A 13,313-nucleotide genomic window follows, 5' to 3' on the forward strand; every position below is an offset into this window, starting at 1 on the left:
CACACAGATGGCCAAAAAGCACATGAAAAGATGCTCAACATCACTAATTATCGGAGAAATGCTAATCACAACTACAATGAGGTTACCACCTCACACTGGTCAGAATAGCCATCATCAAAAAAAAAAAAAAAATCTACAAACAAATGCTGGAGAGGGTGTGGAGCAAAGGGACTCCTCCTACACTGTTGGTGGGATGTAAATGGTATGGAAAACAGTATGAAGGTCCCTTTACAAACTTAAAATAGAGTTACCATATGATCCAGTAATCCCACTCCTGGGCACATATCTGTACAAAACCATAATCTGAAAGGATACATGTATCCCAATGTCCACTGCAGCACTATTTACAATAGCCAAGACATGGAAGCAACCTAAATGTCCAATGATGGAGGAATGGATAAAGAAGCCATGGTACATATATATGATGGAATATTATTCAGTCATAAAAAATGAAATAATGCCATTTGCAGCAACATGAATGGACCTAGAGATTATCATACAAAGAGAAGTCAAAGACCGATATCATATAATATTACTCATTAGTTAGTTAGTTCAGTCGCTCAGTCGTGTCTGACTCTTTGCGACCCCATGAATCGCAGCACGCCAGGCCTCCCTGTCCATCACTAACTCCCGGAGTGGAATCTAATTTTTTTTTCAAAAAGTTACAAATGAACTTATTTACAAAACAGAAGCAGACTCATTGACAGCAAAAACAAACTTATGGTTACCAAAGAGAAAACATGGAGGAGGGGGATAAATCAGAGCTTGAGATGAAAACATGCACACCGTTACGCATAAGACAGATGAGCGACGTATAGAACAGGGAACTCTATCCAATATTCTGTAATAACCAACATGAGAAAGGATGAGAGGAAAAGAATCTAAGAAAGAATAAATATATGTGTATGCACATATATTAGTTCAGTTCAGTTCAGTTGCTCAGTCATGTACAACTCTTTGTGACCCCATGGACCACAGCATGCCAGGCCTCCCTGTCCATCATCAACTCCTGGAGTTTACTCAAACTCATGTCCATTGAGTCGGTGATGCCATCCAACCATCTCATCCTCTGTCATCCCCTTCTTCTCCAGCCTTCAATCTTTCCCAGCCTCAGGGACTTTTCAAATGAGTCAGCTCTTCACATCAGGTGGCCAAAGTATTGGAGTTTCAGCTTCAACATCAGAACTTCCAATGAATATTCAGGACTGATGTCCTTTAGGATGGACTGGTTGGATCTTCCTGCAGTCAAAGGGACTCTAAAGAGTCTTCTCCAACACCACAGTTCAAAAGCATCAATTCTTCGGCACTCAGCTTTCTTTATAGTCCAACTCTCACATCCATACATGACCACTAGAAAAACCACAGCCTTGACTGGACGAATACATATTTATATGTGGGACTTCCCTGGTGGGTCAGTGGTAAAGAATCTGCCTGCCAATGCAGGAAACACAGGTACCATCCCTGGATTGGGAAGATCCCCTGGAAGAGGAAATGGCAACCCACTCCAGTATTCTTGACTAGAAAATCTCATGGATAGAGGAGCCTGGGGGCCTACAGTCCATGCAGTCATAAAGAGTCGGACACAACTTAGTGACTAAACAACAATACGTATAACTGAATCACTTTGATGTACACTTGAAACTAACACAACACTGTAAATCAACTATACCCCAATAAAATTAAAATATTTTTTTAAAAAGAACTAAACTTGGGGTTTTTGTCAGTCTTCTGCATACTGCCTGTTTTCTCTTTGAGGACAGGAGCTATTAATACCTGTCTCACTCAGGATCCTCCAGCCCCAAGTAATGTGCCTGAAATAGCTGGAACTCAAAAGGCATTTTTAGAATAAACACAGAGAAGTGTTCTTTACCATACAATGGTTTTTAAATGACCCAAGGAACATATTCATTATTTTTACTTGTTTTATATACTGGTATTCTTGAAAAGTTTTGTTTAGCAAAAAGGTACAATCCTCGAAGGCATTTCATTGGAAGGCCTATGAGGGCAGATATTTTGCCTGTTTCATTAACTTTTATGTCCAAAACATACCTGAGTCAGTGCCTGACACATAGTGGGTGCTCAAAAAATGTGTGGAATAAATGAAGATCCTCAGTTATGAAGTATTCTACACACCAGGAATCCAGTTCCTTTCTCTATTACGTTTCTTAATTCTTTTAATTAATTTCTTTATTTTAATTGTGGTAAAACAGAGTTAGTGATGGACAGGGAAGCCCAGCAAGCTGCAGACGATGGGGTCCCAATGAGTCAGACACGACTGAGTGACTGAACTGATATGAAACATAAAATCAATCATATTAAGCACTTTTAAGAATACAGTTCTGCAAAGTATGGACACCAAGGGGGAAATGAAGAGTGGGGTGAACTGGGAGATTGGGATTGACATATACACATGACTGATACTATCTATAAAACAGATAACTAATGAAAACCTACTGTACAGCACAGGAAACTCAACTCAGTGCTCTGTGGTGACCTCAACGGGAAGGAAATCCAAAAGAGGGGATATGTCTGTAGATATAGCTTTGCTGTACAGCTGAAACTGATACAACATTGTAAAGCAACTATACTTCAATGCTGCTGCTGCTGCTGCTAAGTCGCTTCAGTCGTGTCCAACTCTGTGCGACCCCATAGACGGCAGCCCACCAGGCTCCCCCGTCCCTGGGATTCTTCAGGCAAGAACACTGGAGTGGGTTGCCATTTCCTTCTCCAATGCATGAAAGTGAAAAGTGAAAGGGAAGTCGCTCTTAGTGATCCCATGAACTGCGGCCCCACCAGGCTACTCCGTCCATGGGATTTTCCAGGCAAGAGTACTGGAGTGGGGTGCCATTGCCTTCTCCCTATACTTCCATAAAAATTAATAATAAAAAAAGAAAACAGTTCTGTACTTATAGTACATTAAGTACATCCATATTGTCATGCAACCAACACGACCTTTCTCCATCAAGTTTTTAGATTTTTTAACCTCAATCTGCAACATAGCATTTTAAATCATCAGAAAGAGAGATGGTGAGTTTTTATTACACAGTCCTAGATTGGAACAAAATGAGCTGCTTCGTTTTCCACCTCTTCCTTTTACAAACTAGCACCCTGCCATGATCCTTTCTGCAACATCTCCATCTCTCTCAATTTGCTCTTTCTTTCCCCTGCCTCACCCTGCTTTCTTTTACCTCTCTTTTACCTTCTCTCAACCATTTCCCCATTATTCACCCTTTGTCACCTACATTTTACTTTCTCATCAAATGTGAAAGGGTTTGACATTCATACAATCCAAACCCACTCTTTTATACATGAGGAAACAACGTCCTTTAAAAGAATGTATATGAAGATCATGGCATCCTGTCCCATTACTTCCTGGCAAATTGATGGGGAAACAGTGGAAACAGTGACATACTTTATTTTCTTGGGCTCCAAAATCACTGCAGATAGTGACTGCAGCCATGAAATTAAAAGATGCTTGCTTCTTGGAAGAAAAGCTATGACCAACCTAGACAACATATTAAAAAGCAGACACATTACTTTGCTGACAAAGATCCATATAGTCAAAGCTATGGTTTTTCCAGTAGTCATGTATGGATATGAGAGTTGGACTATAAAGAAAACTGAACGCCAAAGAATTGATGCTTTTGAACTGTAGTGTTGGACAAAACTCTTGAGAGTCCTTGGACTACAAGGAGATGAAACCAGTCAATCCTAACCTAAAAGAAATTAGTCCTGAATATTCATTGGAAGGACTGATGCTGAAGCTCCAATACTTTGACCACCTGATGTGAAGAACTGACTCATTAGAAAAGATCCTGATGCTGGGATCGATTGAGGGCGGGAGGAGAAGGGGACGACAGGGGATGAGATGGTGGGATGGCATCACAGACTCGACTGACAGGAGTTTGAGCAAGCTCCCAGAGTTGGTGATGGACAGGGAAGCCTGGCATGCTGCAGTCTACAGGGTCTCAAAGAGTTGGACACAACTGAGCAACTGAACTGACTGACTGACTGGATACATTGTCTCAAAAGCAGCAGACATCCAGTCAGTTAGAATAAACTTGCTGTCCACTCATCCACCAACTCATGCACAGCCTTCTCTCTGTGTGTATTTTTGGGGGTAAGGAGTTATAAAAGTATCTGCATCTGAATGAACACTTGTGACTCTACTATCCAATGTCTAGACGTATACGTGTGTGTGTGGGGGGGTGTGTGTGTGTGTGTATGAAGAGTCTAATCTAGAGTGTGTTTAGGATTCTGCCTGAAGGCCTAGGATTACCTACTAATAGCAAAGAGGGAGGAAATATTTTTAACTGACAATCCAAAGTGGAATATAGAATCGATCCTCTAATTGATCCTTACCAACCCTACAGTAAAAGAATAAATAAACTGACCTCTGCAACAGAAATAAGGCTCTTGACTTCATTGGCCCAATAAGAGAGCTCACCCCTGAGTTCCCTGACCAGATGATTCCTGATCCAGTTGAAACAGATGTGACCTCCTGCAAAAGAGCCTGATCCACTCATACATGACAATGAACTTGGGAAACCATGAGCTGGAGTATAAGCTCCCTGAGGACAAGAACCACATGATGACTTTGTTCTCCCCCAACACACATGTAACATACATGCACGGAGATGCACACCCTATACAGATATCATGGGTTTTGTATGTATGTGCCTGTGAGCAGGTAAAGCCTCCAGATATTATGAAACCAAAACTAATAGAACTATTTATTCTTTGGGCTTATTATTTCATCTTCCCCTTTCTGCTTATCAAGGGCGAAGACATTTCATAGAATTCACTACTGCATGTTGTATTATACACTGATTAGCTCGTTAGATGTTATTTTTATTTCATCTGTATTTATTTATTGTCTCTCTCCACTGCCCACCCCACCTGGAATATAAGCTTCTCCACAATGCCCAGTCTCTAGACCCTCAAATATTTGTGGAATGAATGCATATGTCATTCATTTCTATAATCTCAGCATCTACCACAGTGAAAAAAAAGAAAAAGAAATAAAAAATTACAGCACAAAGGTGGATGAAATTCTGTTGGCAGGTCTCAGGGCCAGGTGAATGTTTTGCTTTGAAATGACCTTCCTCTCAGTGCTAAGCTGAAGACTTCCAGCAGGTCTCACCTTTGTGAACTCTAAATTACTTCCTGGTTTTTTGTATCTTTGAAAGAGCAAGTTTATTTTTATTGAAGAATGGTTGATTTACAAAGTTGTGTCAGTTTCAGGTAAACAGCAAAATAACCCTATTTTTTTTTTAATTTGGGGAATCAATACACCAGCCTCTTCTCTACCCACCGCACCCCCCAACACACTCTATGGCAACAGTAGAGTGGGGTGTATAAGTCTCCAAACCCAGAGCCAGAACTCAAAGCCTGACACCTTCATTTTCTTATCATGAGAATGTGACAAGTTAATGGAGCTTTGTGTGTCAGTTTCCTCAACTGTAGAATAGAGATAAATAATAAAAATACCCACTTCAGCGCAGTATCATGAAGAATAAGTTAGCTAATAAACGTAAAACTTAGAAGAGTACCTGGCCATCAAGTTTGATCACTATTAATCAAAAGTAATACTATTAATAAATAGTAATAGTATTACTTTGGCTGAGTGCCGAAGAATTGATGCTTTTGAACTATGGTGTTGGAGAAGACTCCTGAGAGTCCCTTGGACTGCAAGGAGATCCAACCACTCCATCCTAAAGGACATCAGTCCTGAATATTCATTGGAAGGACTGATGTTGAAGCTGAAACTCCAATATTTTGGCCACCTGATGCAAAGAGCTGACTCATTTGAAAAGACCCTGATGCTGGGAAAGATTGAAGGCGGGAGAAGGGGACGACAGAGGATGAGATGGTTGGATGGCATCACCGACTCAATGGACATGAGTTTGAGTAAACTCTGGGAGCTGATGATGGACAAGGGAGGCCTGGCATGCTGAAGTCCATGGGGTCACAAAGTCGGACACAACTGAGCAACTGAATCGAACTGAACTGAAATACTATTACTATCTGAAATGATGGCCATTAGCCACATATGGCTGTTGAGCATCTGTAATGTGACCAAGGGAGTGCTTTTTAAATGTATTTAAGTATGATTATTTTCAGTTTAAACAGACACATGTGGCTGGTGGCCACCCTATAGGCAGCACTGCTACAGGGGATCTCAGTTCACAAGCTCCTTAATGCAGTCCTCGCCTGCTCTCCAGCTCCTGGTCTGCTCCTCTCCCTCGCCCCATAAATCAACACTCACAAGGCCAAACGGAAGGGTCACACCTCCAAGGCTGGGCCTGTGCTGGCCTCTTTGCCTGAAATGCCCTTCCTCCCCAGCCGCCTCCAAACTTCCTGAAGATCTTGTTCAAATTTCATTTCCTCAGGGCAACTCTCCCCAACTCCCTCCCTTCTGACCTCATCCCACTGCTAACACAATGAAGCGTCACCTTCTCTGGGTTTCTCTGCATCTGTTTCTGTCAGTTTTGTTATCCCAGACTCATCACTTACTCTATGTGATACTAACAGAACAATGGGAATTCTAAGGACCAGTCTGTCTTTGTTCCAGTGATAGGGGCCCATTCGCTAATACCTGTGCAGTAAATATTCGCTGAGTCCATTATTAATCTGTGAATACGTACAAGGTTTTATTAACACAAACTTTAGAACACTGACTACCACTCCATAATTATTTAGGTCAAGTTCTCCTATAAGGCTTATTTTCAAATAATAAGGAAGTTCTTAGCATGTCAGTTGAAGGTCTACAGATTTCAAGCCGTATCAACATAACATTGCAGTACTAACCAAAGAATCTGAATCTTCCCTGGAACAAACTCCTACCTGTGTTTGCTCCTTCTAACAGTCTGGAAGTCTCTAGGATTTCAGAAACTGATCCTGCCATTTATCTGTCCCCAGTGCTCACAGTGACTTACCAGGAAGACACAGATGAAATTGAAATGAAAGAAGACGAGAGGACCTGATTATAGACACAGATGGGAATTCAAGGATAAGTGATCTTTGCCACATCCTCTACTCAAATCCTACCCTCAAGAAGGAAAAAATTAAAATCTTGTCTAACGTGAAAACAAACGATTGTGGGTGATATGTATCTATTCGTTGACATGTGTTATCCAAAACTGTATTCTGTTGCTCTTACTCCTTAGCAAAGCTTTTGCTCAAGAAATCTCCCTTGTTAAATTATGAAGCCTCTGTTGCAATATTAAACTGCCCTGAGAGTCACACTGGTTCTTTTTCCCTATCACAATTTTCTGACTAATCCTTTATTTGGATTCCCACACAGTGTTCCAGCAATTAGAATAAGCTTTTGATGGATACATTTCTGGGAACCTAATTTGTATGAGTTATTTCCCAAGTACCAAGCATCGAGTGGATGTATTTTACAAATGATTATCTTTCCAGCCCTCCAGGAACTTATGGTTCAATAAGACAAACAAATAAATACACAGTGATCAGAAACGTCTTCCTGTGGGCACAGTCATGTCAGCAGGGCAAGAAACGGATTTCAGAAAGCATATGAATCCAAAGGACTTTGTCTTCAAATCAGATATAGATTTGATATTTTTTTCCTTATTAATTATGTGGTATTATTGTAAAATGCACAAACAGCATTTTCTAATGTAATGAACATTGACTTAATAAATGATTGAGTTCTTTAGGACTCTAGGATAAATCTCTAATTTTCACATAATATTGACAGATTTTACATAGTCTTTTTCCTGATTTCCCTTTTCCCCTGCCCAACACATATCTCCAGAATTTTAATCTAAGATGCTTCCCAAAAAACCAAAGGTCTAAGATAGGTTTTGAGACTGCTAATATACACCGTGAGGTAAATATCTTTCTCTACGATGTCTTAAATTTAAACAAAAGATATAAACTTTTTTTTTTTAACTTCCTGCTAAAATCTGCACATTAGAATTGCTTGTGAATTCTCCTAACATAAGACGCACTTATTTCCACAGTGTGTCCATCCCTGCTGAGAAAAAGCAGATCTGGCTTTCAAAGATTATGTTTTGAGATTAAAAATGAAGATAGTGACCTTAAATCTTTCAAGATTTGTAAGTCTGGAATGCTATCTATCTCAATAATACCTAACAAGGATGTCAAATGGATAGAAATGGCCATGGTTAAGCAGGAGCTTGCTGCTGACAGTGATTGCTGTATTCTGGGTGATGGGAAACAGTGTTTCCATTAGTTCAAGTGACATACAATGCCCTGCCAACTCGAGGAATCAGTGTATTCAATCCCCCTGCTGTGCCCTGTCCATTTTCTGTTGCTTCCATTCAAAAATCAGTCCATACAAAGTCAAAATGTTGTACATTCTTCCCCTATCCCTTTCCCTGTCGCTGTTTCCAGCTTCACCGGAAGAACATGTCACTATGGTAACCAATCCCTCTGGTGCACAGACCAAGTCAACCTTTCTAGTCCGACTGCCAAGCAGAGTAACATGGAATCAAAGCTCTCAATGGAGCTACCAGAAGTCATGAATTCCAGCCCCCTTTTTCTTAGTGGGGTTAACCAGTATCAGGCAGAAGGATACCAGCCTTGTTCCACAAGATGTTCAAGAAAGAAAATTCAAGAATGTCCTTCAGCAAGTCCTACCAGTGTTTATCAGTCATTATTAACATGAATCCTTCCTCACGTTTCCGCTAACTTCCTATCATTCCAATTTTAATGAAAGCAGAAAATGACACATAAAGTAACATTTTCCTGAATCTGAAAATTTGAAAACTGTTATAGAGTCAACCATTGTCAAAATCTATTTTGCTTCCTCTTTTTTCCCAAACCCAAGATGCTCTCTTCTGCAAATCTCTTATATCCTGTACAGTTTGACAAAGTTGTAGAGCTCCAAGCGGGTCACCCTACTTTACTAAGAGTCTAACCATGAAGCAGATGTGATGTTTGTAATAGTAACACATTCTTAACAAAATCATCTAAAATCCCTAGTCCTTTCTACAGAAGATGCAGAACAAATACTAAGATGGATTCTCTTTCTGAACCTACCCACCTAAATCTGAGTGGCCACCCAAACTATACCCACTGTTTGTCTTTCTTAAACAACTGACTTTTTTTTTTCAAATTAATAGTTTTTTTCTGATCCACTTCAACATTTTAACAATTCAAAGAACATTAGTTTTCACAAACAAGATTTTAAAATAGCAGCAACCCTGCACTGTCATTATTAACATTAGGAAAAACTACCTCATATGGTAGCCACAAAGACTTTTCAGACAACAACATTGTTTTCACCTTGGTATTACCATTTAACAGGTGAAGAAAATGCAGGGGGTGGGAGGAACTCATGAAACAGCACCACAACTTCCAGGGTGCAGCTATCATTAATGCATATTCCAGCACGCACATTCCCTTCTTCAAAGCAATATTACTATACATCCAAACAATATTTCAGTGAGCTAATGGAACAGGATGCTCCCCAAAGTATAAATCATGCAAGATCTACAAACTGCATCAGATGAGCAGACTTTAAAAAATTTTTGTGATCATATTAAAGTATCAAGTAAATTTTTATCATTAGCAAATGCAGTTTGTTTTCTGCCTTCATATACTCTGGATATTTTTTCTACAAATCTTCTGAAAATAGTATTTTTTTTCTCTCTTAAGTACCCCCTCTGGTGTTAAAGGGGAAAAAAGAAAGAAAAAAAAAACACCTACTTTCGTGTGCTTATTAGATCCTGCTAATATTCAGTGTGCAGGAGACATTTTTATCAACCACTCAAAAAGACAGATCAAGAATTGTGGTGTGCTGCTACAAGTCAACAGGCTTTGGGCTGAAATAGGGCCGGGGCTGTGATTTATTGATGTTTCTATGACTAGTGCCCGCATTATGCCGGGCAGAGTATAGCACTTCAACATTTCTGGCATGAATAAGGCCTTCCCTGTGAGATGTTTCCCCAGTTGCCTTTGATGAATCAGTTCAACACGTAAACCAAAGATTAAAACTAAGAGCCTGTCTACCCCGACGTAACACTCTTAAAGTGTTTCATTCCTCTGTTAACCGCACAAGATTACAGATTCCCTTCCTTTTCAGAGACTACTGAAGCATCTTCCTGGGTTAAAACCCCTGGACCATGAGATTCTATCGGAATCCCATCAGACAAACGCAAGACCAGAGGCTAAGTAGGGAGAGGTAAGCCTCATTACGAGCTGTTGGGAGGCAAGATGTGGCCACTTCAAGGCTCAGCCGAGCCTGGATAACCTGACCTCCTGATACCAAGAGATCTGAGAGGCTGCGGCCGGGCGAAGGCAGGAGAGGGCAGCCGGGCCTAGAGGCGCGCGGCTCTCCGCAGCGCCGCGCCACGCCTCGCCTCGCCTCTAAGCGCTTACCTTTCCGAATCAAGGCCGCGATCTCAGGGTCGAAGCCTTGTCGGTGGCACTTCCTCCAGAGGCCCATGTTGGTGGAGTTGTACTGCCGGCTGCACTCGTCGGCGGGGCTCATGGCGAAGAGTTGCCGGCGATTCCGGGCCCGGAGGAGCTTGCCCTCCCAGCGGTCCAGGCGCGAGCGGCTGGCCCGGAGTGGCAAGTTGTTGTTGTTGTTGTAAATGAAGCCGGGGTCGATCCGGCGAGTGTTGAAGGCCTTGCACCTGTCCCGGTGCTTCCTGGCGTCCGTCTCGTACCAGTGGTCCGAGCATATGGCCACGGCCAGCATGCCGAGGGCGCAGAGCGCTAGCGAGAGGCCCGTGTAGAGCAGTAACCTTCCGGCAGCCATGCCTCCGCTTCGCGGCTACACCTTGGGCATGATCCGCCGCAGCCTCGCCTTCCCTCCGCGCGCCCGGAACAAAGCTGCGGGCGGCCGAGCCGAGGAGGGGACGGCAAGGGGACTCCGCAGCGGCGCCCCTCGGCCCCTGCCTGCTGGTGAGCAGCCCAGGGACTGCAGGGGATGGGGGCGGGCAGCGTAAAAAGTTCTGATCGGGAGAAGCTCCGGCGATCCCCTGGGCGTCCTCCCGAGCAGGCGCAGCCTCGGGCGGCGGCGCGCCCGGCCAGACCGCCTCCCGCCCCCTCCCTGCCCCGCAAGAAGCTGCTGCTCAGAACCCGCCGCGTCCGCAGCACTCAGCCGGGTTTCGGGCGACACTGCCCTCGGGCCGGAAACTAAACACCAAGTGCCCTCCGCTGCGGTGGGACTCCTGGGCTTTCTTTGTGCAGAGTGGCGGGACCCAGTCGCTTGGCTTTCTTGGGGGAGGGGGTCTATCAGGAGGAGATGGTAGGCGACGGGATAAATTGAATCACCACGATGCGGCCGGCCAGCGCAGGAAACCTCCAGATGCCAGGGTAGGCTGCCCTGAGTCCCGCCTGGGTCTCTCTCTCAGCGACTCTACCCTTCCTGGTCTGCAAGAGAAGAAATATTCTTCTTCTCTGGATCGGGTCTTTTACCAAAAAAAAAAAAAATTCTCTGTCCTCTGGTCACCAGCAGGTCCTTTGCTCCTTCTGGCCAGCGCGGAGCGTTCAGAGGCGGGCTCCCAGTCGGTGCACGGTCTCGGCCGACCTTTCCCCGCGAGCTCCCGGGTCGTCTGCCTCTTGCTTCGCCATTCAGGCGGCCCCTCGGGCCGACAGTGCGGTCACCCAGACGGCGTTACCGGACGAGCCTTGGTCGGGGCTTAGGGGCGACTGGGAGGCAGCCCGCGGGCTCGAAAGGCTGGCTGCGCTGAGGAGGGTGCACCCGGCTGGGCGCACAGCGCGGGACGCGCGGGGCTCGACGCACGGCGCCTTCAACACCATGGACAGGTCGCGCGATCGCGGCGCCCGGCCCGCCCAGCAGCCAGCCCCCAGGGTGTCATGCCGCCCCCACCACTGCCTTCTTCTTCCCGAAGTGTCCACCCGGCCACCTTCAAACCCGCCTCTCCCGCGACGCCTCCGCCTCACTTCATTGGGCTCCCGTGTAGCCCCGGGAACGTGCTGCCCGGGTGCTGCAGGTACCCAGAAAAACAACGGCTCCGGCCCTTCGACGCAATCCGCCCCCTTCTCCCGCCACCTGAGCACCGGCACTCCAGCACTCCGTCTGCTCGGTCCAGCTAGGGTCAGCCGCTCTCAGACTGCACCATTTTCTTCGCAGCCCACCCAGGGGTTGAGATGCCGGCTCACTCGGCAGCGCGCAGAGAGTCGTGTCCGGCCTTGGCGTTCTATGATCCGGCTCCAAGAGCGGTGGTCGCCGAGGTGAATGGGGCGAGGGTGGGGGAGGGAGGCTGGGACTCTCAGCTCCCCGTCCCTGCCTCCTCCTCTAGCCGCGGCGGCTCCGGGACCTCGAGGTCTCGGCCGGTGCCAGGGAGCGAGAGCCCAGGCTGCGCCGGGGAGGCTCGGGAAATCGCATCGCCCGGCTGCGGGGCGCTGGAGGAAGCCGCGGCTTTGCTCTCTTGCTCCGGCGCCGGGCGCTGCAGCCTTGGCTGAAACCCACAGACGAGAACACGGAGCGCGCAGCCAAAAGCTAGTGATGTCATCCGTGCAACGTGAGCCTCATCTCTTATTTTTCTAGCATCCTTAAAGATAAAGTGCACCATTTCCCAGGCACAGGATGTCTAAGGCTTATTCTGTGACCAGGCAAGTCAATGGTGTCTGGCTAGGTATGTGCACAACCACATCCATATTTATGCACATATACATATATGTGATATGTAGCATGTTTACGGGCGTTAGTAGAAATGTAAGGATGTTGCCTCCATCTCCGTTTATCTCTTTCCAGTAGTGCGAAATTCCCTTAAATAGACCAGAGTTCTTGAAAGAAAAGACTGCTTATTGCTGAGTGGGCCTTCAGAGGGACTGAGGAAGTTCCCCTGCGTCCCCGGATTCGGTCGCCTATGTCCTGGATTGTATTTGATCTTTGTTTTCTCCCAGAAAGCCGCAGGCGCTGCCCTAATCGGCTACAGGCGTTTCCACCCCCGTCCGAGCGAGTCCGCGGGATTGTCGGCACCAGCCCTGGTCCAGCCCCACGCCAGCGCCAGACACTCCGACATACACCCACCTCCACCTCCCTCCTCAGCGGGAAAAGAAAATTGACTGATGCTTTCTTAGACAAGAGGGACAGAATTTTCCGGGGGCGGGGGCCGGAGGGTGCTTAATAGATTTTGGAAACGCCTAGGGGGCTCACGCTTTGAGGTGGGGAAGTGGGGTTAAACGACAAACGACACCTCGGTTCGGGGTTTGTCCTTATCCAGGTGGCGGCTGGATTTAGGCTCTCCGAGGACTCTGGGAGGTGGCGGGGAGAGACCCCAGACCTTAATCGAGCAGGCCCCAAGCGAGCCAGCTTCATCCTCTCAACACAACCGCCCGGCTCACGT

General features: G+C 45.6%; 1 protein-coding gene across 9 annotated transcripts in view; it reads right to left on the minus strand.

Moving 5' to 3' along the window:
* Window positions 1–12,756, minus strand: part of TMEM178B (transmembrane protein 178B) — a 415,735-nt gene extending 402,979 nt beyond the window's left edge. For all 9 annotated transcript variants that reach the window (XR_015161973.1, XR_015161972.1, XR_015161971.1 and 6 more), the window contains exon 1: window positions 10,372–12,756. Coding sequence is in view for 6 of the 9 variants with exons in the window: in XM_086395198.1 (XP_086251324.1) it covers window positions 10,372–10,753 (382 nt within the window). In the remaining 3 variants the exon portion in view is untranslated. The remainder of the gene's footprint in view (window positions 1–10,371) is intronic.
* Between the last annotated feature and the right edge of the window lie 557 nt (window positions 12,757–13,313).

This window comes from Bos grunniens, chromosome 4 (genome assembly GCF_055505025.1).
Source record: "Bos grunniens cultivar Pamir isolate PY7600 chromosome 4, Bosgru_T2T1.0, whole genome shotgun sequence".
Taxonomy (NCBI): domain Eukaryota; kingdom Metazoa; phylum Chordata; class Mammalia; order Artiodactyla; family Bovidae; genus Bos; species Bos grunniens.